This window comes from Myotis lucifugus, unplaced genomic scaffold (genome assembly GCF_000147115.1).
Source record: "Myotis lucifugus unplaced genomic scaffold, Myoluc2.0 scaffold_1, whole genome shotgun sequence".
In the NCBI taxonomy this organism is placed as follows: domain Eukaryota; kingdom Metazoa; phylum Chordata; class Mammalia; order Chiroptera; family Vespertilionidae; genus Myotis; species Myotis lucifugus.
The window spans coordinates 22,009,633-22,034,601 of NW_005871049.1; the positions used below are offsets into that span (position 1 = coordinate 22,009,633).

The window sequence follows — 24,969 nt, forward strand, 5'->3', positions numbered from 1 at the left end:
AAAGGAAATGAATATAATAAACCTTTAGGAGGTAGATTTAACAGGCTTAATGACCAGGGGAGGGAGGAATAAGGAAGACAGGAGGATGAGTTATGGTTTTTTTGAAACGTGAAAACTGGATAGAATAGAGCAGTTTTGGAAGAGAGGAAAATACTATGGTGCGCTATATCCCCAATATCCAGCACCGTGCCTAGTACAATAGCATTCAATAAATGTTAGTTGCATGGATGCTTCATGGATACATGAATTAATGAGTGCTGCAAATAGTGAATAAGCATTCCTATTTCCCAAAGCCCCACAAGTACCTGGTTGTCTCTTTTCTGTTTTTATTTCAATAGGATATTTAAAATCAGGACTCACGAGAACAAGGGAGTAAGAGGATTAGGAAAGAAATTGTGGAAAAGAAGAGAATCCAAAGCTAAAGCTCAGGATTTCAGAACAACCTGATCCTCCCCTCCTAGAATTAATCAATTACTTTACAAGGTCAATCTGATGTGGACTTAACTACTCCTTTCGGAAAGCTGGTCCTCCCCAATCTCTGGCTGCTAACTCAATATTCCTAGATTCAGAATGAAGTAATGGCTCTAATCCGTTGAATCTCAGTGAGAGACTGATTTAGATTGTTCCTTAAATTTCTCTGCTCTGATTTCAAGTCCTTTCAGAAAGCCCAAAGGAGTCTGGAACCAAAGGTTCTAGTGGGAGAATTCCCAAACAGCCTTATGTCTCCAGCTATGCTTTGGGGATTCTGAAACTTAGTTATGTGATTGTAACTTGGGTTTATATTTTTATATCAAATTTTGTCACGTTGAGTTACTGTATTTTTCTATCTTTATCTTATATCGCCTGGAGGACAAAAGCCATGATTTCTATTTTTTTCATATACTTCCCGAAGAGGCAGGTTTAAGGTTTGGTATAAAGTGAGGACTCAGCAAGTACTGATGATTGCCAAACTATGATTACTAAATTGAAAGAAATAAATGGCACCATGTATTTAGTCTTAGGAAACACAATGTTTATTGAAATGGCATGTAGATAAATTATCACCAACATAAAACAGTTAGTGGAGTTTTCAACATGGGTTCTTTTTTCTCTTAAAATGAAGTATGGCTTTATGAGTCCATTGTCCCTTATGAAAAATATTATATTTATCATTCAGATAAAGTCCTTTAAAAAAGTAAATTCACTTTTGAAATGGTCTTTTAAACGTCTCCAGCCTATGACCAAAACAAAAATATATTAAAAACATATAATTGTCTCCATTTAAAAAGAATTAAATATGAATAATTAGGGGTGATACATTTGGAAAAATACTTAGGCATTTGAAATGCTAGAATTTACTCCTAATTTTACTAAAATTTACTAATTTTATTAGTATGTACTAAAATATTTAAGGCATAATTTTTAAAAATTACCAAGATAAAACAATATGTGGTCATTAAGATGTAAAAAAAAATGTGGCAATTATTTCATATATACCTAGGACATATGCTAAAATGTTATCTCATCAAATAAATAAATTTTAAATAATTCAAAGCTCAGTAATTTGGGAATACAATCCAAACTAAGTTATAATTTCCATTAAGGCTAAGTATCCTTAATATCAGACAAAATTGGTAAATTTTGAGAAGGAACTTTCAGAAAAGTTTCTGAAACATTGTGGGTTAATAGAAATGAAAAATTCATTCTCAAAGTAAAATGATTTATTCAGCTTCTATTTCAACATGGTGCTCTGGTCTGACCTGTTTGGATCCCCCAATGTTGTGCTGCTGCCCTTCCTCTATGTTGATTCTGTTGAATGGAATTATCTTCATGGTGGTTTTCTTCATGGAATACCAACGAGATTTCCAAGTGGCCCAAATAATGCCATTATCATAGCCATTCGGCGTAGATGTCTTTGAGTAAGTGCCACCTAAGACAAATTGGACATATCATTGCTCTTGGATTTCCTTACCTCAGAGAGTCTATAAAGAACTGCCATTTATAATGACCATTGTCATATCAAATTTATAGTGTTATCAACAAACTGAAAATATCCCTAAAGATCACTAAAATCTCAATTTATATTTATAATAAATGAATTATTAAACAACTAGAGGCCCTGTGCGTGAAATTCGAGCACTTGGGGGGGTCCCTCAGCTTGGCCTGCACCCTCACATAGTCCAGGAGCCCATGGGGATGTCCAACTGACAGCCAAGGGGAGTGGACCTAAGCCATCAGTCAGACATCCTTAGCGCTGCCACCCACGACCACTGCACTCGCTAGCCATGACCCCGCCTTCTGGCTGAGAGGCCGGAGCACACTGACCATCAGGGGGCAGCTCCTGCATTGAGTGTCTGGCCCTTGGTGGTCAATGTGCGTCATATCAACCCGTCATTCCCTGTTCCGTTGATTTGCATATAAGCCTTTTATTATATAGGATCCCTTACATCTGTGTTGTACTTTCTGGTCACATTCACACTTTAAATATATTCACTATTAACAGGGCTAGAATCCCAGGTTCCCCAATTGGTGTCTTTCCCTGAGCTTAGTCATCCTGGACTCAGCTATTATGGACCATCTTTCTTCAAGGAGGTTAGAACGGCAAGAATCACAGTTCCTGATCAGATGATCGCCAGTTACCTGAAAACACAATTGTACTGGAAAGTATGAGGGACTTTAGAAAATAGTCTGGACTGGTACTTCACATCTCCATTAGAAAGTGGAGATTAGGCTGATTTGCCTTCTCCTTGTCCATAAGCACCAGTTCTCATGTAATTTCCTAAGGGAATATTTGACCCAAGCTGATAATTAGGTGTTTTGTTTTGTTTTTAATGTTGTGAAGCCTGGCTGGCGTGGCTTAGTGATTGAGTGTTGACTTATGAAGCAGGAGATCACAGTTCAATTCCCAGTCAGGGCCCATGCCAGGGTTGCCAGCTTGATCCCCCAGTGTGGGGCATGCAGGAGGCAGCCAATCAATGATGCTCTCTCATCATTGATGTTTCTATCTCTCTCTCCCTCTCCCTTCCTCTCTGAAATCAATAAAAAAAAATATTTTTACAAAATGTTGTGAAGACCAAAAGGTAAATGTAAATCATTTTAAAGAGGAATTTAAGCCATCTATTGGCTAGGACAATGCCATGAGGAGGTAGGATTGCTCATCTTAATGGATCTTTTTGCATCAGTAGAGCTTTCCCACACAAAACTGTTGGGTAGTGACAATAGTTAGTAAGTAGAATCAGTGTTCATAACTACCCCAGCCTTAGAGCAAACTATAGCTTGCCTTCCCTCATCCTAAAGTAAGTGTCTAGACCAAGGGTGGGCAAACCTTTTGACTCGAGGGCCACAATGGGTTCTTAAACTGGACCGGAGGGCCGGAACAAAAACATGGATGGAGTGTTTGTGTGAACTAATATAAATTCAAAGTAAACATCATTACATAAAAGGGTACGGTCTTTTTTTTTTTAGTTTTATTCATTTCAAACGGGCCGAATCCGGCCCGCGGGCCGTAGTTTGCCCACGGCTGGTCTAGACTCATAGGCTGGACTCTTCTCTCAAGTTTCCATAGACCCCTACCCTTTCAAACAATTTCAAGCTCTTTACTCCATTCCTCCAGACACTGGCTTACTTCTCATTGGTTATATCTGATACACTGCTCAGCTGACACAAGCTAATGTGTTAACAAGCATAAATATGGTAATGTTGGTCCATCCAAATCATATATATGTAGATTTGGAGGAGATACCATAACCCAAAATGTCAACTCTGATGGTGGTAATTTCAGACGCAATGACAAATCACTGGCTATTTTACAGCAGGTGTATTTCTTGTTGAGGGACCAATTTGAGTTATAATCACAGTATTATTCAATTGTGATTTAATATCAAGAACTAAATTGGCATGAAGTGAGAGAAAGAAAGGAGATTGATACTCTTGTTAATGTATGACTATTTGCCCTTTACTTCAGTGTTGAAGTGTTATTTCTGCCAGTGTTATAAATGTGTGATAGACCCATCCTGTTAAATATAACAACATTTTGGAAAGCATTCGTGTAAATATTTTGTGTCAACAGAAAAGTTCATTGTTTACTATCTCTTTACCTCAGTCCTATGTTTTGGTCCTCTTGAGGATTATAGCTTATCTTGAAAAACCGAACGTGGAGTCATCAAGTCTGATGAACCTCTGGCAGCTTTTGAATACTTTCCTGAACCAGGAAGTTCAATTGAAAGGCCTATGACAGCTTCAGACCAGGACATGGCCTTGAGATAGTTTATTCTTAGTAAAGTGTCATGTGAATTGTGACACTGTATATGTGGCACTCACTCACCTTGACATGCTTCCAGTGTAGTGTAATTGCATTTGTTACTATATAGTTTCTTTGTGCAAATGCAATTTTTATACTGAAAATACTTACTTGTATTGTAATACATTATAAATTTATTATTTAAAAATAGAACTATATAATAAGCCCCCTAATATAATTACTAATCGTTTCTCATGTCCTTAAATCTATTTATACCTTTTATTAAAATATAGACTGCACACTAAGTCATATAAGTAAGGAAGAAAGCCATACCTTGGTAATAAACTCCATTGAGGTGGCCAGCATGACACTTGTTCATCCACCAGCCAGATCCATCCTGTGCAGCACAGTTACCATCAAACTTATCATTGTCATTGTCCCAGGTACTGAACTGCATGCCATTGTGGGATGTGAAAAACTTGTCACTAGGATCATCGCCAAAATCAAAGCCATCAAAGGCGTCTCCAGCATCTCCACTCATGAAGTAGGCATACTTCAGGCGGTATTTGTCAGCTTCATTCCCCACACTGAACATGGCATAGTCTGCAGTGCTATAAAGAAATAGAGATATCATATCTTGAGCCTCAATGGGGATCTCAAAAGGTCCCTCTCCCATAGAAGTTGTTTGCTTCTTAAGTCTCAAATGTGTTCATTGAATGAACTCTTCTGCAAATTTGATAAGAGGCAATGGCTGTATGAACCAGTTCAGTGCTCATTAGCACCACCCAGGATGGGTCTAAAAGCCTATAGGATCCTAATATCAAATCCAGATGTGTAGATGAATCTGATTAATTTTATATTTTCACTTTTATCTAAATGGTTAGCATTGTTCATACAGTCATCAGAAACCACAGTAATTAGCTGACAGTGCGTGACCGTCAGTGCACCAAAGGAATTACACCTCCTTTAGCTGTTCAATCTGAAGGGTGAGTTCCTGTGGGATTTTTCTGTCCTAAGGCAATGTGGTCGTGGCAATAAGGATGGCTTCCTAGAGCATCACATAAAAGAAATGGTCCCTGTGTGGCCCACAAAACATGAGCTGGGGGATCAGAGAGAAGTTCTCCCCTGAAAAAAAATATGAGTGAGGGCCAGAATTCTATGGAGTGCATGGAAGAATGAGCCATAGTATATGAACAGAGATTTCCAGAAAATCACTGATCTCCAGTATTTGTGAAACTGGAGATATTCTCACAGGAGCAAGTCTATGGTACTTTCTGGGTGAAAATTAAATAAATAAAAATACATGTTTGGATATAAAACATATTTCATTATTTCATAGACATAAAAAGAGGGTTGGGCCGAAACCGGTTTGGCTCAGTGGATAGAGCGTCGGCCTGCGGACTGAAAGGTCCCAGGTTCGATTCCGGTCAAGGGCATGTACCTGGGTTGCGGGCACATCCCCAGTAGGAGATGTGCAGGAGGCGGCTGATCGATGTTTCTCTCTCATCGATGTTTCTAGCTCTCTATCTCTCTCCCTTCCTCTCTGTAAAAAATCAATAAAATATATTTTTTAAAAAAAGAGGGTTGGATATTTCTCTGAATTTTAATTAGGTGTACAATGAATGCTCAAAGCCCCCAGATAGCTCTGAGCATAGAGGGGCTCTAGCTCACCAAAAGAGCTAGCTGACTTAATTTCAGCCAGGAAATCTGAAGAGGTTGGATTGGCTTTTCAACCAGCATAGTCTTAAGATGATCTGTAGAATCAAACTACTTTAGTTCAAATCCAACCTTAACTGTATACCAGCAATGTGACCTTGGGAAAGTTAACCTGGAATTAACAATATTACCTGCCTCATGAAAGAGTTATTAGGACTAGATCAAATTATAATTTCATGCTCGATTTATATTAAATATTAAATGCTCAGTAAATATCAGCAATGATTCTGTGTGGTTCCAGGGTAAGTAGATTGTGCCAAAATACTCAGATCCAGCCTGGAGGGGACCCATCTCTTTGGGCTGCCCAAGAACCAAAATGACTTGTGGAGGAAATGGCTGGATGTGTTCTTTGCATTTGTGAAGCTGTCTCTGCCAGTGGTCTGTTGATGGTTGGAAAATGCACATTCTAGACAATACAAAGTCTTTTCTAAACGTACGCGATTCTGCCAGTCCAGTCCTCTAACTCCACTCTTAATACATATGGGATGGTCGACTGTGTGGTTATCAAATGCATCTTCTCATTCCCCAGCCAAAATTCTGTGGTGCCCGTAGGAGACAGATGTCCAAACCCTTGTTTGTATTGGATCCAGTTTTTCTTGAAATCCTCACTGCCATCAAGCCTCTAATCACACACATGCACAGGCAAAAGGAGAGAACAGATTATCAGTGCACATAAAGAAAACGGTATAAACATTTGTTGAAAATACGGAGGGTCTGATCCCATCATTTACTAACTAGATGACCTTGGTCAAGCTGCCTCAGATTCCTCATCTGTCAAATAAGAATAATGATCCTTACTTCTAGAGTTATTGCAGGGATTACACGAGGGAATGTTGGAGAAATACTTAAAGAGCGCAGGGCACAATTCTAGATTAGTGGTAGTTTTTAAAAGACACCTAGAGGACTTCAGAACTCCAGCGGGTCACTGCTGATTCTTGTACTGATGGTGGAAAGGTCAACTCATTGCTCAGTTTGTCTGCCAACCAGCACTTCCACCCCCCACGCCCTCTGAGCGCCCCCTGCAGGATTACTCGTAAAGGTGGTCAGAGGTAAACAGAGGGAAGGATTGCGGCAACTGCCAGGGACTGGCAGAGAGGAAACAAAGGGCCCTTGCCTGGGAACAGCCCAACGGAATCCTCTGTGGGACTGTATCTGTGTTTAACTGGGAGCTGTAGGTCTTGATCTAACTAATGAAACAAGACCCTTCCGGTTTCCTGTGGGGCTGTGTGTGTGTGTGTGTGTGTGTGTATTCACCTGAATAGTCAGGGAACTTCACCTCTTTTATTTAGGTTTTCATTTTTTCAAATTCCAACCCAAAGCTAAATACAATTGGAAACCAGTAAGCACTGTTTGTTCCAAAGGAGTAGGATCATTCAGATTTACTCCAGTAAAGTATGCAACCCTTAAACAAAGCTTTTCTTCATTTAAAAGAAACAAACAGAACAAAACAAAAAGCTATACAGTAGTCTTTCCTTATGTTCATTGCACAAAATGAGTTCTGCTTTTATAAGTTTGACACTCAGTGGTGGTTTTTACAATTTAAGATTTCAACTTCAATAACTTTTTCCTACTCTCTGTGGGGCTTTTTGTTACTATGATTCTGTGACTACGTGCTATCACATATCGACAATGGCAGTGCCAGCACAGTATCCAGTCAAAGCACAGACTCTGAAATAAGACCGCCTGGGTTCCAATCCTGACTCTGTTACTTACTAGTTAGTTTTGTGATCTTGGGTAAGTGACTTTACCTCTGGTGCCTAAGTTTCTTCCTCTGTAAATAGAGGTAATAATTGTACCAACCCCACAGGGAAGGTGTGCGGATTCATGGAGTTGATGTTCACAAGGTGCTTAGAAAAGTATCCAGCCTAAGGCTGATGCTTATTTGAGTGTTTATTAAACACACAGGGTGAGGGGGGACATACCTTCTGAAGCACAGTCCATCCATTTCCATTTCTTTCCATTTCACAGTAGACTAGGAACTGCTGCTGAGTTGTCAGAGGTTTGATAAAGTAAAGCCCACTCTCTTTGCCTCCCTTATTGGCAATATCTTGACAATCTGAAGAAGACGAAGAAGCCTATACTGTGGTCTGAAATCCAGGTAAGACTGTTCCAGCCTTGAACATGGGCGTTTAGCAAGTTGTAAACTATTCATTTCCCGCAAAGCATTGTCTTACTTCTCACATCATCATTCCTTTCAAACTATTTTTAGCTACTCAAGCAAAGTCCAAGCAATTGGATACAATTAGACTCAATGGCTAAGCACCTTCAAAATTATTCCTATGCATTCTAAAAGATGAAATCTCTTTTGCTTAATATATTAATCCCCACATCAAAGTGTCACTTACCTCTCCCTGTTATATCGTGTATTTTGACTGTGTCTTTGCAAGGCTCTTGACACTTTGCTTCAAGCTGGACTACTTTCTGTTTTAAGGTAGCGATCTTCTGACTATTTGAATTATATATGTCCTTCAAAAATCTACAAGCGGAAGAATAAGATAATAGAGCATACCCTTCAGAGGTGTAATTTTGTATTTTCATTTAAATATACTACCTTATCTTTTTGAGAATTACTTCCTGATAAATGACTCCATTTCTTGGAAAACTGTAAAATTCTGTTACTTAATTGAGGCGAATTAAAATTCTAAGCTTTCTGGAAAAGAAAATAATAAAGTTCTTGTCCTTAAGCAATGCCATTGTCGTTAAACAGTGGCCATTCTGATTTTTACCATCTGTATCAAGGGCAGCAGATAACGACCTAATGGAGTGAAGAGCCTGGTTAATGGGAGGACAGTCTGAGGATCATTCTGAGGACTGGATATTCTTAGGGAAGAAAAGGCTCTGTTCAGGGATTCGCATGTGATGAATTATGCTTTCCACTGTGGACCTACTGAGGACTATTTGAGGTCTACAATCTATAACTTACATGGAGAAAGTATTTAGGGTGTTATCTTACATATATATAATAGAACAACAGACACTTCCTGACCTTCTCAATGTTTCTATTTACAGATCTTTGGAAAAGGCTGGGGGAAGTGAAAAATCCTGCTTCTGTAGTTGTTCACAGGCTTGTCTGTGCATATTCAGGAATGGTAGAACATGGTCTACAGTGCACAGCCTGGTGTATCTTTTGGTGAAGAAAGATAGAAAAAGTACCCAACCACTCTTTTTCTTTATTGCACCTTAGAAAATTTCTGCACAATAGTCTCTTTAACTTCAATGATGGGCAATACTAGTGTAACTTATAAATTATACAACAACAGTAATTATGGCCCTCTGGTAACAGAAAGAGGAGAAATCCCTCCTGCCCACTTCTCCCTAGCCACCATTTATCACTATTTTTTATGCTACTTTGAACACAGTTTAGTTAAAAAAAAATTTTTTTTGAGGAAAAAAAACTAAAACTGTATCTGAGATCCTGAGTTCAGGAAGTTAATGAGTCCCTGGGAAGTTATTAATAGAGACATTTTGCCTTCAAGGGAAGGAAGGAGAGAACATAATGGCACAGTCACTGTGCCGTGATCAGCACATAGCTTTGTAATGTTTGTTACACTTAGTCTCTTAACTTTTCCTATACCCTTCCTATGCCTCTGCTTGCTATCACCTCCCACCAATTTGTTACAATCTTATAAAGAGATTCCTAGTTTCCACACCCAAATCCCCATTTGAATCTGTGATGTAAGACAAACGGGGATGAGGGATCATTTTCATAAATGGGGCCATAGCAGTATTTGAAGACATCTAGAACACCTTTCTCCCACATGATTATTAAAAAGCAATTATAACCCAGTGCAACACATATTGCACTCAAGATGCTATCTCCACTGAGTTCCAGATGGCCAGGCATAATGACAATTAAATATCAAAAGTGGGGAAAAAGTTAATTCCACTGAAGTTTGCAATATTAAGTAAAAACCAAATCACTCTTGGAGAGTAAGTTAAAACGAAAATGCACCCTGGCTGGTGTAGCTCAGTGGTTACAGTGGCAGCCTGCACACGGAAGGGTTGCAGGTTTGAGCCCCAGTCCCAGTTGGGGTGTGTGTAGGAGGCAACTAGTCAATGTGTCTCTCCACATTGATGTTTCTCTCTCTCTCTCTCTCTCTCTCTCTCTCTCTCTCTTTCTTTCCCTCACCTCCCTTCCTTCCACTCTCTCTAAAGAACAATTGAAAAAATATCCTTGGGTGAGGATTAACAACAACGACAAAAATGCTTACCGAATACTTGATTCATGTGATATAATCAATGATTCAAATTTTATAATATCTTCCATCATTTTCTGAGATTCCTTAATAGCAGCTTGTATCTTATCTGTAATATGAGATCAGAGACAGAAATGTTTAGGCAAATGGAACCAGTGAAACAACAGCAAAAGAACTTTACAAATTATCTTCTCAGTCAGTGGTATTTAGTTCCTCACCTGACTTCGGTAGGCCATCAGGATTATAGACGCTTTGGATTTTTTTGATCAGTTCTTTGGCTTCTGATGTGTTGTTTTTGATTTTACGTAAGGTTTCTTCCACAGACTGTAGATCCTGGTCTACTTCGGTTTGGTAATTAAGCAAGAAATCTGCAATGCCACATGTAGTCGGGCAGTAACGACCCTGAAAATACAACAACAGAGTGATTTAAAATCTTGATGAAAGCCACACTTAACAATCTATGAATAAAAATAGGTAAAAGCTAGACTATGTTAAAAAAAAACAACAGAGTTTAAAATGCCAAATGTTTGTAAGAGAATTCCTTTTATTCCTCTGCCTCTCTGCAATCTACATACAGCAGAAACAAACAAACAAACAAACCATAAAAATTACTTACAAATCTTTTCTCTGAGATGCAGCAGTTGTCTGTGGGGGGAACAAACTAGAGGAGAAAAATACAGAAATTTCACTAGTTTATCATATATTTTCTTACTTTTCAGCTTTCCATGTAAAACAAATATGTCTGTGGAGAAGCATACTTACGGCTAGGCATGTTGAAGAGAGGAATAAAAGAGTGTAGATGTAGAGAATTAAACTCCGGGGGTGCAAGGACCAATGCATGATGTCCGGGAGCCCTGTATCAGCACTGTGGCTCTCGGGCTTCAACAGTCCCTTTATGTAAACTCTGAGGATGACCAGGACTGCCTGCCAGTGGCTGAAGCTGATCACGGGATCTTCTTACCGGGAGGTGGGGGAAGTCTTTCCCGTCTCTTTTCCCCCCTCATCCTGGCCCCCAGCCTATGTTCAATCAGGTTCCCAGATTTTACACACAGGTTTAAGCTCCTCCTTTTGGCCCAGCTCAACCTTTCTCCTCTGCAGCCAATTCATCTGCAAAGGCTAGTGAAGCATTAGCCATTGCTAAGAGGAGGGAGGGACACCTGGGAGGTTGAGGAGGGAGGGACACCTGGGAGGTTGCATGATGTAACCTCTTCCAGTATTTGGCAGAGAGCAAACACCGAGCCCAACCTTAAGATGGAGCCCATATCCCAACTCACTGAAAGCTTTCTGAGCCCATGGATTAGGACACATAATTATTTTTGGATTAGGACACATAATTATTTTTAACCTGTGGCTGTGGCAGGAGGAGACTTTGCTTTCTACCGGGTCCCAATGTGTTAGTATTCCCAGAAACAAGTGACACTGGAAATATATTCCTCCCTGCTCTGTGTTGGCCGTTTTCTTTCTTTTTAATAGAGAAGTAATTGACATATCCTATCTAATAATAGCCAAACATGGTAATTGACCGTACCTTCGTTACCCCTCCCATTGGCTAATCAGCAAGATATGCAAATTAACCGCCAACACAGATGGTGGCTAATTTGCATACCGCAGGCAGGGAGGGACAGCGAGAGCCGCCAGCATGAGCCACCATCCAGGCTCCCGTGGGCAACACCAGGAGCCACCTGCCTGCCGCCCAGAACCCGATCCGGTCCTGGGCCGCAGGCATGCTGGCCCCGCAAGCCCCAGGAGCTGCCTGCCTGCCGCCTGCGACCAGATCGGTCCCAGGCCGCTGGCAGGCCCCGGAAGCCCCAGAAGCTGCCAGATATGGCAGTAACTCTATCAGTAAACACTCTGAAAGTCAGTGGCATAAATGCACCAATTAAAAGACAGATTATGAGGGTGAATCAAAAACAAAACCCACTTTAAATAAAAAGACACATATAGATTAAAAGTATATGAATTAAGCTGCAGCCTGTTTTGCTCAGTAGATAAAGCATTAGCCCTTGGACTGAAGGGTCCCAGGTTAGATTCCAGTCAAGGGCATGTACCTCAGTTGCTGGCTTGATCCCCAGTCCCTATCAGAGCATGTGCAGGAGGCAACCAATCAATGTGTCTCTCCCTTTCCCTTCACTCTCTCTAAAATTCAATGGAAAAATATCCTTGGGTGAAGATGAACAAAAACAAAGTAAATGGATTAAGTAACATTAAAGAGATTATAAGAAAAATATATTCCAAATTTTGTTAGTTGTATAATGGTTATGTTTAAATTATTAACACCTAAGAAATTGGGTGAAGGGTACATATAATATGCTGTAGTATTTTATAGGTTTTTTTTACATGTATGAGATTATTTCAAATTAAAATATTAAAAAATTAAAAATTAATCAAATATCAATTGAAATGCATCTGCATTACATGAAAAATCTCCTAATTGTTTCTAGCATAATTTATTAAATTGTGCTAAAATTTACAAGGGTTCAATTAAAAAATATCTTAATTCTAAATGATATAATAGAAAATATATAATAGTGCAGTTATAAGCACTTATCTGAAAAAAAAATTTAAAGAAGTGAATTTAAAGAAAATATATGCACAACCCATAGACACAGAGAACAGTATGGTGATGGCCAGAGAGAAGTGAGGAGCAAGAGCTGAGTAGAGGGGGCAAAAGGGGGGAAATAGGGACACCCTATATAATAATAATAAAAGGCTAATATGCAAATTGACTGAATGGCAGAATGGCCAGTTGCTATAATGCGCACTGGCCACCAGGGGGCAGACGCTCAATGCAGGAGCTGCCCCCTGGTGGTCAGTGCACTTCCATGTGGGGAGTGCCACTCAGCCAGAAGCTGGCTCATGGCTGGCCAGCGCAGAGGTGGTGGCAGGAGCCTCTCCCACCTCCATGGCAGCACTAAGAATGTCCAACTAATGGTTTAGGCCCGATCCCTTGGGGGCCTAAGCCTTTAGTCGGACATCCCCTGAGGGCTCCCTGGCTGCCAGAAGGATGTCTGACTGCAAGCTTAGGCCTGATCCCCCGGGGAGTAGGCCTAAGGTCAACAGGTGGACATCTGCCAAGGGGTCCTGGACTGCAAATGGGCGCAGGCCGGGCTGAGGGACAACCCCTGGCCCCGAGTGCACAAATTTTTTTGCACCGGGTCTCTAGTATCATTATATTAATTTCAGGTGTAAGACATCACGATTGGGTATATTGCAAAATGATCACCACAATGAGCCTAGTCAGCATCCATCACCACACATAGTTACACAATTTTTTTTCTTATGATGAGATCTTTTATGACTTATTCTCTTAGCAACTTTCAAATATAACAGTGTAGTATTATTAAGTATAGTTACCACATTGTCCATTACATACTCAGTAAATAATTAATTAGGACAACAAGGTGAATATATTGTCCTAACTGGTTTGACTCAATGAATAGAGCGTTGGCCTGTGGACTGAAAGGTCCCAGGTTCAATTCTGTTCAAGGGCATGTACACACCAGTAGGAGGTGTGTAGGAGGCTGCTGATCGATGTTACTGTCTTACTGATGTTTCTAACTCTCTATCCCTCTCCCTTTCTCTCTATAAAAAAATCAATAAAATACATTTAAAACAAACAAACAAACAAAAACAAATGAAGTGAATATATCAAACCCAGATTTGTGGCCTTTTCTCTCTTCTTTAATAGTTCCTCTCTCTGACTTACCAGTTATTGCCAATCACATCATCAGATCATCAGCCAATTAAAGTCACAGTCTTCCTCATTCTCCTTACCCATTTATCTAATCAGTTGTTAAAGCTTGTTGTTAGAACTATCTTCACACTACCACTTTTATTTTATTCCTCCTATTTCCACTGCCAACATGCTAAAGGAGGCTCCCTTATTTCTTGTCCAGACTGCTTGTCTACACTGCCTGCTGACTGATCTCCCCCTCCACTCTAGTCACTTCCTGCTCCAAACCATTCACTGTGCTGACAGATTAATCTTCCTATAATGTAGCTCTGATGATGACATTTACCTGATCAAAAGCCTTCAATGACTCCCTATCTCCCACCATAATGAATGTAAACATAATTGTCCCTTCCCACCTTTGCTGTGTTTTCTCTCATGGAATCACATAACATCCCTTTAATGTGCACTATAGAGTACTCTCAGACTGTGTTTCTCTTTTTATATGTACCGCCTTCTGCCTGGGTTGCCTTCATACATACTCTTGCATCTCCATCAAAATTCTATACAACCTGAATGTCCTATTTCATGATTCCTACTTCCTCCAAAACAAAACCTAAACTTCGAGGCCACAGGTCAGCCTTTTTCATAGCATTTATAGAAACCTTGTATTGCTATACGTGTGGTATGCATCTCATTAGATGCTAAACTTATTTTTATGGCTACTGCACCTAGCGTAAGAATATTTAACACTCAGTAATGATTTGTTGATAGGGAATTGAATCGGGCTGGAAATAAGTCTTTAGAGTTTACACTTCTAATATCTCTCAAAACTTCCAAATGCAAAATTAAATGACTTTGGCAAGGATAATATGTAAAGATAAATAACCAATCAGGAAGTAGCTATTGATAAGGTGGTTGTCTAAAAATTACTAATAAGAAATTAATAACCATCTACAATAATAAAAGGGTAATATGCTAATTAGACTGAAAGTTCTTCTGGATGTCCTTCCTTCCAACAAAGCCGCAGCAGGCAGGGGCTGAGGCAGAGGCAGCAGAGGCTCCCAGCCGCAGTGGCAGTGGGCAGGGGCTGGGGCCAAGGCCCTTGCACGAATTTCATGCATTGGGCCTCTAGTTTTCAATATAATAGCCATCACACTTATAATTTCAACCACACACATACAACTAGATAAAACATCTCTAAGGAAAAATTACTAGAAGAAAATAGGAAACCATTGAAAATTTGAGTATGGAAGGTCTATCTAAATATGACACAAACTCCCAGGAAAGACTAATGTATTTTAACTACATTAAAATAAACTTCTTCTCAGCCCAAAACAAAACAAAAAAACACTATATACAAAATCAAAGACAACATACTAAAAGAAATCAGAATACATATACACACATTAGCATATACATTGAATATCATTTCAGGATTACACTCAGAGTCTACCAGTGTTTGCCTCTGTGGAGACGTGTGGAGCAGGAGAATAGAGGATAAGGTGGGGAAAAGGCTTCATTTCTCAGTATATTTAAAATTTTGACTATATGTTCATATTACCTACATATCCCCAAAATAATTAAAATATGTAATGATTTATTTGCTGTGATAATTATTTCATGATTACTTTTTATTTGAATATAAAAGGTGACTAAGGAATTGCTTTTCAAGGAAAGTATAACTCAATTGAAGAGACTATGCGTAAGTAGTTGTTAAAAGCTGTGGAGTTTGAATCCTATCTGTACAACTTACTGTGCCATTTAGTACAAGTTACTTAACTTCTCTGAGTTTCAGTATCTGCATTAATAAAATAGAAAAAAATATTTACAGTAACACTTCATAGAGTATTATGTCACCAGAATTCAAGGAAATAATGTGTTGAGTACATCGCCTGATTCACAGAAAGTGTTAAATAAATGTTTATAAGGCTTATGAATTACCAAATGTTTTAAATTGTCAATTGGAATTTGTATAAATAAGTATTTTATTTCATAGAACTGTAGAGTAACCATTATTGCCATATCTGGCTCATGGGGACTAAGCATTGTTGTTCTAGCTACAAAAAGTTGTCTCTAATCAATGATCTGTTGCTACTAACTGCAGGCTGATGTTGTAATGCTCCACAGAGAAGAAAGCATCTGGCTGTCTAACTTAGGTGGAGACTCCACTTAAATTAATTCCACCAATCAAAGGTGAAATGATTATAGAACTAGACTGCACGCCTTGTGAGAAGGTGTAATTCCAACCAGAGTTCAAGCACAGTGTGCCAAATAGAGCATGCTGTCTGTCATTATGGTTCTTCTTGTTGAAGACCATAAAATATTGCTTTGTTAAGATACCAATTCATAACATTGTGTTAAATCTTACATAGAGAGAATACATAACCTCATATGCACAAGGCTGATAAACACTTAAAGAAACTGGAAATTCCATCTTATTCCATTGTAGTATGCCTGGCTTTTTGCTGATTTGTGTTAGAATCTGAGATGTGGTATCATAACTTTAAAGAAAAGATTTGCTTTTTACCACAATCTCAAATTGTAAATCAGAATTCTATTAGGTAAGATGTTCTCTGAGAGAAAATGGCCAACAGTGATTTAGTGACCTACATTGGCCCTGCATTCGGTCACTAGGTTTACATTTTAACTACCTGTTCTCTTAAATGTTTGGGCCAGTTTTTTCCTCTGATAAATTATAAATGATTAACAAATTCCAGGAAAGAACAATATTTCTTACATCAAATTTCCTCTACTTCCACGTTTGTTTTCCGAGAAAAGAGCACAGGTAGTATTTAAGCCAAAATAATCATGTAATTTAATTCAAAGGTCAATGAGCTTATTTATTGAAATAATAATTTCCCAAATTATCTACCAGCCATTTGTGTTCTGATTTGAAAATATAACATCTACTGCTCACAGTCTTCATGTACATTAAATAACTCACTCTACGAGTTCCTTGTCTGTTTTGTTCATTTATGCTCCAAAGTTATTTGCTGAATTCAAATTTGATTTGTAGAGTTACTTTAAGTTCTTGACCTGGGGGAAATGATGTAGGCCTGAAGGAATAACAGAAAGCACCACCAATTTTGAGCATCTTCTTAATGCTCGCTGTCATGCTGTAGTTTAGTTGTTGCTATTTTGCATGTTCTCTCATTTAATCCTTAGAACAAGCCTAGAGGGAGATATAATTATCTGCATCGTAAAAATGAGGAGGGTCTTTGAGAGGTTACAGTGATATATGCAAGATCACTGTTCCAGAACAGGGATTCTGATCCATAGGCCCAATGCCTGTACTCTCAACCACACTTCTAAATATATTCACAAAACACTTCTTGATCTAAGGTAACATATAGATACAAGATATTATTATGAAAACAATTCATGGATGGGAGGAGTTCCCAGCAGAGATTATGGATTTTAAAATATGATGTGTTTATACATACCTGTATATGAGATTATATGAGCATATATTTGCATCTATCTAGGTCTGTCTAATATAACTTTCTAGCTTCCTCTCTGGGTTAGAAACAAGGTGGCTGGATGGTCTTTTACAGCCTTTCTCAAACCTGGATTTCAATTGTTTTTTAATATTTGTATTTTCAGTCCAATTATAGGCAGAAGCAGTTTTTCAATGCTGACTACATGGTTCAAGTTCAATAAAATTTGATGAACTGAATTCTCTCAGTACTTTAAAGAAAGATACATCCATCAGGAGGTCCCAGGAAGCTCGACTCAATGCTGACAATGATATGTCCGTTTTTCTAATAAGTAAACCATTTATAGACCTAAGTTCAATGTATACTGGTAACCGGATGCCTCAGAATTGGATTTCCTCAAAATAGGCAGGAAGGAAATGATTTGTTGACAGGTTGAAAATCAGTCCAACCTGATAGCAAAAATATCCCACTAAGGGAAACAAAGTTATCTGTTAGCATATTTGTTTATAAAAACAGCCCAGGAAAGTGAAAAAGGAAAATGTTTTTTGAGTCTAGGACCAATGTCCCTTTATTTTCCCGGTGTAAATCAAGGACAGAAAGCCAACAGGGGCTATGTAACCTGGACTTTTTCCGGGGCAGTGGGGCGGGGGGGGGGGGGGGGGCGGTGAGGCAGCCACCTGGGTTTTGAGCTTCTTAACTTTATAAAGCTCCATCAGATGTACCACTTGGGGGTGTTGGGCCATGGGGCAGGGGTGCTTTGGGTGAGATTCAGAAAGTCAGGCAAGCCAGTGCCCAGAGAAAGAAGGATTGTCCCAGTCAGAATTACATCCAGAGACAAAAATGGCCAAGAATCAGCCATTTTTAATGCTGGCCAGAGATCAAGGAATGCTCTGAGGCTGCCCTGGATGGAGACAAATTGGAATGGAAAAGTTAGATTTAAGTGTTTGCTGTGCCAATTAGTCTGTTACTGAGTTCTTGGTTGGTGTTTGTTTGTTTCTAGCTTCACATAAGTTACAATTTGAGACCCTTACCCTTTGAAACAATTTTCATCACTAGATGTGATCAGCGGAATAATTACAAGAGTAAGTGAGTGTGGTAAAAACAACAAAAAAAAAGTGGCCAAGTTACATTCCTCTGTTTGATGAAGATTCTCGTGATTTTCTCAAATAAAGTATCTTTGAAGGGAAAAATTATATAATATTCCCAAAGAAAGAGGGGAGGTTGGAAGAACAGAAAATGTTATGAGGTCAATAAAAAGACATCTTCGCTTAATGCCCACATTTACTTTAAGCTTCTGTCTTGAATGAAGGCAAATGAAATACGACCTGTATCTTGGGTTAGTTTACTATCTAACTGTGACTGCACTTACAGTCCTTTCCATTCAAAATTAAATCCATAAAAAAAGACTACACTGTGTATAAAGGTCAACTTGACATTGACATTTGGAAGGACCTTGCTTCTTCCGCGAAAGGTGGCTTATGTTACCCTTCTTGCAATGGGGGTTGCTGTGTGTGCTTTACCTTGAGTGGTGGAGCAGTGACCTCCGCTTGGTAAACAGAGGTGCGATTTGTAAAAGCCCAAATATTTACTGAATGTTTTGCAAAGAAGAGCAGAGTGTCAACCACACTCTTAGTTGATAACTGTTGTGCCAGTAGGTTCTTGAGAAATGGCCTTCCGCAGGACTAACCAGGACATGCTCATCTACAAAGAAACAAATACCTCAAAATTCAGAACACAGCGTTTTCATTTTTTACAAACAACACCGAGGAAGTTCTATGTACCCACATCCAGGAAACCACTTGCTTAGTCGTACAGCCCTCTTTTCAGAAAACTGCCTGGTAATCTTATATCAATACTTCTTGTGGATCTCATCCAATGTGCTTTGTTTAGTTTCCCCATTATCACTTCATGGATAGTTAATATTGCAGCATCTCATTGTGGGATGGAAGGCTCCTTTTTCACACCCCTTCTTCATATCTACTTGAAATGAACTGCCTATAGCTCCTATAGGATTATCCTAGGAAAATTCCTGAAATAATGCTTAATCAAATATGCACTCCCAATTTGGTGAAAGGCTAGTTACAAAATGTGGGGTTAGTTACAAAGCTCATGGATGGCTCACTATTGCCACCCGCAGGCCTCCTGGAGGGTGGGCAGTGGGAAGCCAATATGTACGTATATTTTTATGTGGGGCTGTCAGAGATTTGACAAATCCAGATAAGAGACGGAGTGAAAATAAAGTAGAGGAACCCTGTGAAAGCTAGCCCGCAATCACCACGAAGCCCATCTGAACACTGTCCTACGATGGTGCCCTGATAATGTCATTCTCCTCATCGAAACCTGCAAGGACTCCCAATCTCTTATCCTATTAAATACAAACTTCTCAGCCTTGTATTTAAGGTTCTCCACAAAAAAATATGCTCAATATAACTTATTAGCCAGATCTTCTAAATGAGGTCTCAAAATCCCGTACAATGTTAAGGTATTATTATAATCAGCAAAAATAAATTAATTAAAATAATTTTATGTAAGCCCCATGAAGGCAAGGCTTTTTATCTGCTGGTATCTGCAGCACTTAACACAGTGAACTCAATAAACATTTGTTGAGTGAATAAAGTATGTTTTCACAAACCATTACTAAATAGTAAATATTGCTAAAACACTAAAATAAAATATTAAAATGCCATTTGAGGCCAAGCAGATGACCATTAAGGGCTTACAAGATCAGTCGAGAAAAGAAAAGACAAAGTACACCAGCCTCGAAAGCATCTGTCTCCGAGCAAAAGCTGTTCACAGATGTAACAAGGTCATCAGGTGCCACAGGGCAGGTCAGTTGTGAAACGGGGACAAACGACAGTGATTCTTCTGAGGCTCCATTTGAGTGGCATCAGGAGCGGAGAGAGACAGTCACTGTGGCTTTTTGACTGAAGGGGACCCCACATGTATTTATTTTTTGGAAAACAAAAGCAAAACTATATAACACTTTAAAACAAATCCAAGTTTCAATGATGTCCATACAATGGGCTGGACAAGTCGCAGGATGCCACAGCACTAGGAGGAATTTCCAAGAGCTACTGGTCACTGCTTCTGATCCACTGTCTGGAGTATAGGGAGACAAGGCCACAAACAGGCCTCTGAGCTACTCCCACTTGCCTGGAACAAGTGGGGCCAAACCAAACCGTACAACCTTAACAAAGTTAAATAAAATACCGGGAGGTGGGGAGATGAGGGAATTGACATAGTGTTGTGTTTCGGAGCTCTGTCAGGATTTGCACTAACTTAAAGAAAATGTTTAGAACACACAGGACCAGGGAGAGAGTGTAGGGTAAAGAAAGCCCAGTGACCTTTACCGGCCCCTGTCCTTAGGTTTGTCTGTCCTGGTCTCACGCTTTAGCCCAGCTCACTCACCTATGTCCCATGCCAGCACCAATAAGAGGGGGGCATGGCTTACCTTTGGGAAGTTCCCGAAGGGTGTTGGGATTCAGGATCTTGGGTTCCTCACCTCATTCCTCAACTGCAACTTGCAATTAAACCTCAGACTGCCACACCTCTGTCTGTTGTAAGAAAACATACCACCGACGCGCAGCTTTGCCCCAGTGCCCTACCCTACTGGGGCGCATGGTGGTACCTCCTTTCGCCTTTCAGGAATCCCTACTTACTTCCTGCTCTCCCAAGAACAGGATCTGAGAACCTCACATGCAGTGAAGCATGAAATACTAATCTGGCCTAAGGTGTTCCTTCTACCAAGATTGAAATTTAAATCTGAGATAAAACTAGAAACCAAAGATAGGAGCTTCTAAAGATAAAATTAGAGGAAATAGTCTATTGGCAGAGAATTACTAAGAGTAGTTGTGTGAAGCAATTTCATGATGTAAGAACAGTATTCTATTTCAAGTACTTAGACTTTTCTTCTGCATGACTGTTTCTTAAAAATACTCCTTAGATTTTTATTTTGTTTAAAAATGCAGATTCCTTGGCCCCTTTGTCGACCTACTGAATCAGAGTACCTGGGGATGGACCCCAGAGGTCTGCATTTTATGAGCCAGCTTCCCCAGGTGATTACTATACTATGTGCAGGAGAATAGAAGACCCACTGCCTCACTCCTGCTTTACATAAGGAGGCTGATTTCGATTCGGCAATTTCAAAGATCATTCAATTCCTCTGTTATATTTTATACTGAAGGCACACTGAAATTATTTTTTGTTCCAAAAAGAATTTTTTAAAACCAAGCTGTATCAGTTTCTCCTCTTTAAGTTAAAAAATACATGTTTGGTGCCCTAACCGGTTGGGCTCAGTGGACAGAGCGTCGGCCTGCGGACTGAAGGGTCCCAGGTTGAATTCCAGTCAAGGACATGTACCTTGGTTGCGGGCACATCCCCAGTAGGAGGTGTGCAGGAGGCAGCTGATTGATGTTTCTCTCCCATCGATGTTTCTAACTATCCCTCTCCCTTCCTCTCTGTAAAAAATCAATAAAATATATTTTTAAAAAATAATTTAAAAGATAAATAAATAAAAAATACATTTTGGTAATCAACTTACTGACATCTGTTGCTTTAAGAGCATTGTTTCAATACTGCCCAAAGAATGCCAAATAGACTGGCCTCAAGCCCCATGCCTTAACACATTGCAGAAGTCCTTGCACATAGGAGGTGTACAAGAAATAGTTTGGAAACATTCAAGCACTTTATAGAAACAGACTAGAAAAGACCAGTCTGTTTAGGAAACGGTTGAATTGGGAGGAAGAGCCAAGGGAGGAAAGGGTCAAAGATAATAACTCTGAGGAACAGAAGAGCTGACAATTAACATAAGTAGGGAAATAAGAAGGAGGAACTGATTTAGGGGAGACAGAAAACGAGTCCATTTTCTAACATTTTAAGCTTGAGCAGTAGTGAAACCTCTAATAGGTGATGGTATTGGAATGCTGAAGACAGGGCTTTGGGAATGAGAACCAATGTTGAGTCAATGGGGGACAATGAGGGTTTTCCAAGAAGAAAAAAAGGTATGAAAATAAAAAAGGGCCCGAGGACAGAACTTGGACCTGACTTGAAATCTAACAGAATGGACAGAGAACGAAAGAATGGCTCTGCCCCTGCCTCATGCCCTAATCCTACAGACATGCCAAAGACTTCAGATCTCCAGAATGAAACCCTGGAGGCTTGAGCTCACCTGTGAATCTGGGCCTTGGAATGCGTTCAAATTAAAGAGTAATGAGCAATATTCTCTGGAGAGTCCCTTTGCTGTTGGGCATGTCTGATAACCTACAAGGAGCACTGGAGTAGTCGTTTTACTTATTTCATGTTCTATGGAGCCAGAAGCAGGTGGATTGTCTAGTAGTAAATAGAATTTGTTCATGATTCTGTGAAGTTAACCTCCTAGTTGTGCGTGGAGGACTCTGTTGGATTGAATAGTAAATGGGTTTACTATCACATACTTCATTGTTGATGGCTGTGATTACATAGCCCTTACTGGAGCTAGTGACCAGAATATAAACAACTAGAAGTGTGTTTTATTTAAGGCCCTATCAAGGGAGCCAGACTCTCCCTGATATGTAATGTAATAGCGACACCTGCTGGTGAAGTTGTTTCATTCTTAGACAACAACAGGGTGTGGATAAATACTCATCTATGCAAACTGCCTCGCAGATTCTTGTAGGTAAAATATCCAACCTTCTCCTGTTGCATGTGTACAATTGATTGTCTGAATGTTAGACTCCTCTGCCTTTGTGCAGAGGGATGGCAATGTAGGAGTAAATCATCAGCCAGTCTCAAACACCAGCATTCAAAGTGGATCAGGTCAGAACCCTGAATTCAGAATTTGAGTGTGTCATGCCTGAGAGAGACTTGGCCTGGTGGAGCTGTGGATTCTGACAGTGCTTGGGTGTACTTCCCACTGGATCTTAGGATGTGACAGTAATAAGTCAAAGATGGCCCCGTATATTGGTTTCTGGGTTGTTGATTTCTTCACAACAGACTGGGACCCATGAACTCAAAAGCCTGCGGGCACCAGCATCTAATTCTTATATTTAAAACACACTCAACTGTTTTAAACACGGCACAAATTTTAGCTATTGAGAACCGGCCTGCTTTGCATACTTTGAGAAGCTACATCCAATATTTGCTGGTCAGATGTTGGATAACTCTGTGGCGATTAAAGACCCCACTCTGCTGCTGTCCTTGGGAGCTCCCTGATCCAGAGGCTCCCAGAGGGATGGCTGAGTGACCTCACCTAGACAGGTGAGTCCCCTCCCCATCCCATCATTCCGCTGGGGTGTTCCCTTACCTTCCCTTTGTTCTGGGGGGTCGCCCTGGGCAGCCACAGCGTCTGGATGGTCCCATGCTGTGTGGGACTCCTCTGTCCTGCTCCTGCATGCACACTTGTCAAAGTGTTGCCCAAATAAAGCTTGCTGTGTGCCCCTCCCTTCTTATGATCATATGTTTTTCCATGACCAGCCCCAGAATCACTGGAACTCACTACATTGAGCAAGATAGGCCTTGCGTCCGCAGGGAGAAAGAAGTGAACTTCGTAAACTGAAATAAATCGAGTTGTTGATTTGGTCAAGGCCATACACATCCTCTGTGCCTCTTCTTTGTGCTCTTGTTCCCCTTCAGACAGTGACATTGTTTCCAAAGTAGGAGCAAAGAGGGTTTGGTGGCACTGGTGCCCCTGGTTATGCCTTCCCAAAGCATCCTGGGGGCCTGGCCACAAAAGGATGAAGCTCACATGTGAAGGCTCTTTAAATATGCTATGCCCAACTCAGGGAGGCGTTGTCCAGCTGGCGGCAAAACGGCTGGGCCTCAGTGTGGCTCTGAGTTCAGTCACCGGCCCCCTTATGGCCAGTGGAGTGCAGGAATGGTGGAGTGCTTGGAAAGACCGTCCCACCCAGTGCTAAGCCCGAGGAAGGACACGAGGGACTGGGCCTAAAGCCCAGGGGCTCAGTGTGTGGAGGTGATGAAAGCTTCACACACTTTGTGGCAATTCCTTCTCCTTGTATGACTCGCATCTCCCCTCCCATGGTAGTTAAGGATCAAACTGGCTGCTAGTGTCTTGCCTGCACCAATTTCTAGCTCCATTAGTAGCCGCTCTGTGCCTAAGTTTCCTTGCCTGTAAGATGGAGACAATAACAGTACCCACCTGGTTGGTTTGTTGGGGGGGATTAAATGAGGTCACAGTTATTATTATTTTTTCTAACTGGGGCAGTGTGCGGTGAGAGTGGAGAGTGTGGAGACTGGAGCCAGACTGCCTGGGTTTCAATTCCAGCTTTATAACTTCTAGCTGTGTGACCCTGGGAAAGGGACTGACTTCGCTATGTCTTGAGTTTTCCTCAGTTGTACACTGGGGATACTTGTATCATCCATCTCGTTGGGTTGTTCTATTTAATGTGTTAATAAATATTAAACATTTTAAAGCATGAACTCAAAAGCCTGCGAAGTAAATAAAATAAGTAAAGCTCTTAGATTAGCTTCTTGTAAATCGTTTCTTCACTGGCCTGGCTGTAGGAGAGCTGAAGTTGGTAGGGGCCCCCATGTCTTTATCTTATTGGGTTGTCTTCGTTCTCAGACTCAGAATTTGAAAGGGAATAAGGCGTGAGGACCCTCCTGGGTTGGCAGGACTGGGGCCCCGAGGCCCGGGCTTCGGGCGCGGGTGGGGCGTGGCCAGGAGGGGGCGCGCGGGGCGCGGTTACTCCACGGAGCGGAGGCGAGGGCGCCGAGGCGGCCCGGCTCCCGGGT

General features: G+C 40.4%; 1 protein-coding gene across 1 annotated transcript; it reads right to left on the reverse strand.

Moving 5' to 3' along the window:
* Positions 1 to 1,548: 1,548 nt before the first annotated feature.
* On the reverse strand, positions 1,549 to 10,983 carry FGG (fibrinogen gamma chain). Its single transcript, XM_006081813.3, has 9 exons — positions 10,894 to 10,983; positions 10,748 to 10,792; positions 10,350 to 10,533; positions 10,147 to 10,240; positions 8,281 to 8,411; positions 7,858 to 7,991; positions 6,373 to 6,557; positions 4,553 to 4,830; positions 1,549 to 1,909 (listed from the first exon to the last, which is right to left on the reverse strand). The coding sequence occupies exons 1-9, from the start codon at positions 10,969 to 10,971 to the stop codon at positions 1,701 to 1,703; spliced, it is 1,338 nt and encodes a 445-aa protein (XP_006081875.1). The 5' UTR covers positions 10,972 to 10,983; the 3' UTR covers positions 1,549 to 1,700.
* Between the last annotated feature and the right edge of the window lie 13,986 nt (positions 10,984 to 24,969).

Coding starts and splice junctions, on each gene's coding strand:
- FGG (XM_006081813.3), bottom strand. CDS start 10,971: ATGCATTGGTCCTTGCACCCCCGGAGTTTAATTCTCTACATCTACACT. Junction 10,534..10,747: donor GCATCTCAGAGAAAAGATTT/GTAAGTAATTTT, acceptor TTGTATTTTCAG/GGTCGTTACTGCCCGACTAC. Junction 1,910..4,552: donor CAATGGAGTTTATTACCAAG/GTATGGCTTTCT, acceptor AATTTGTCTTAG/GTGGCACTTACTCAAAGACA.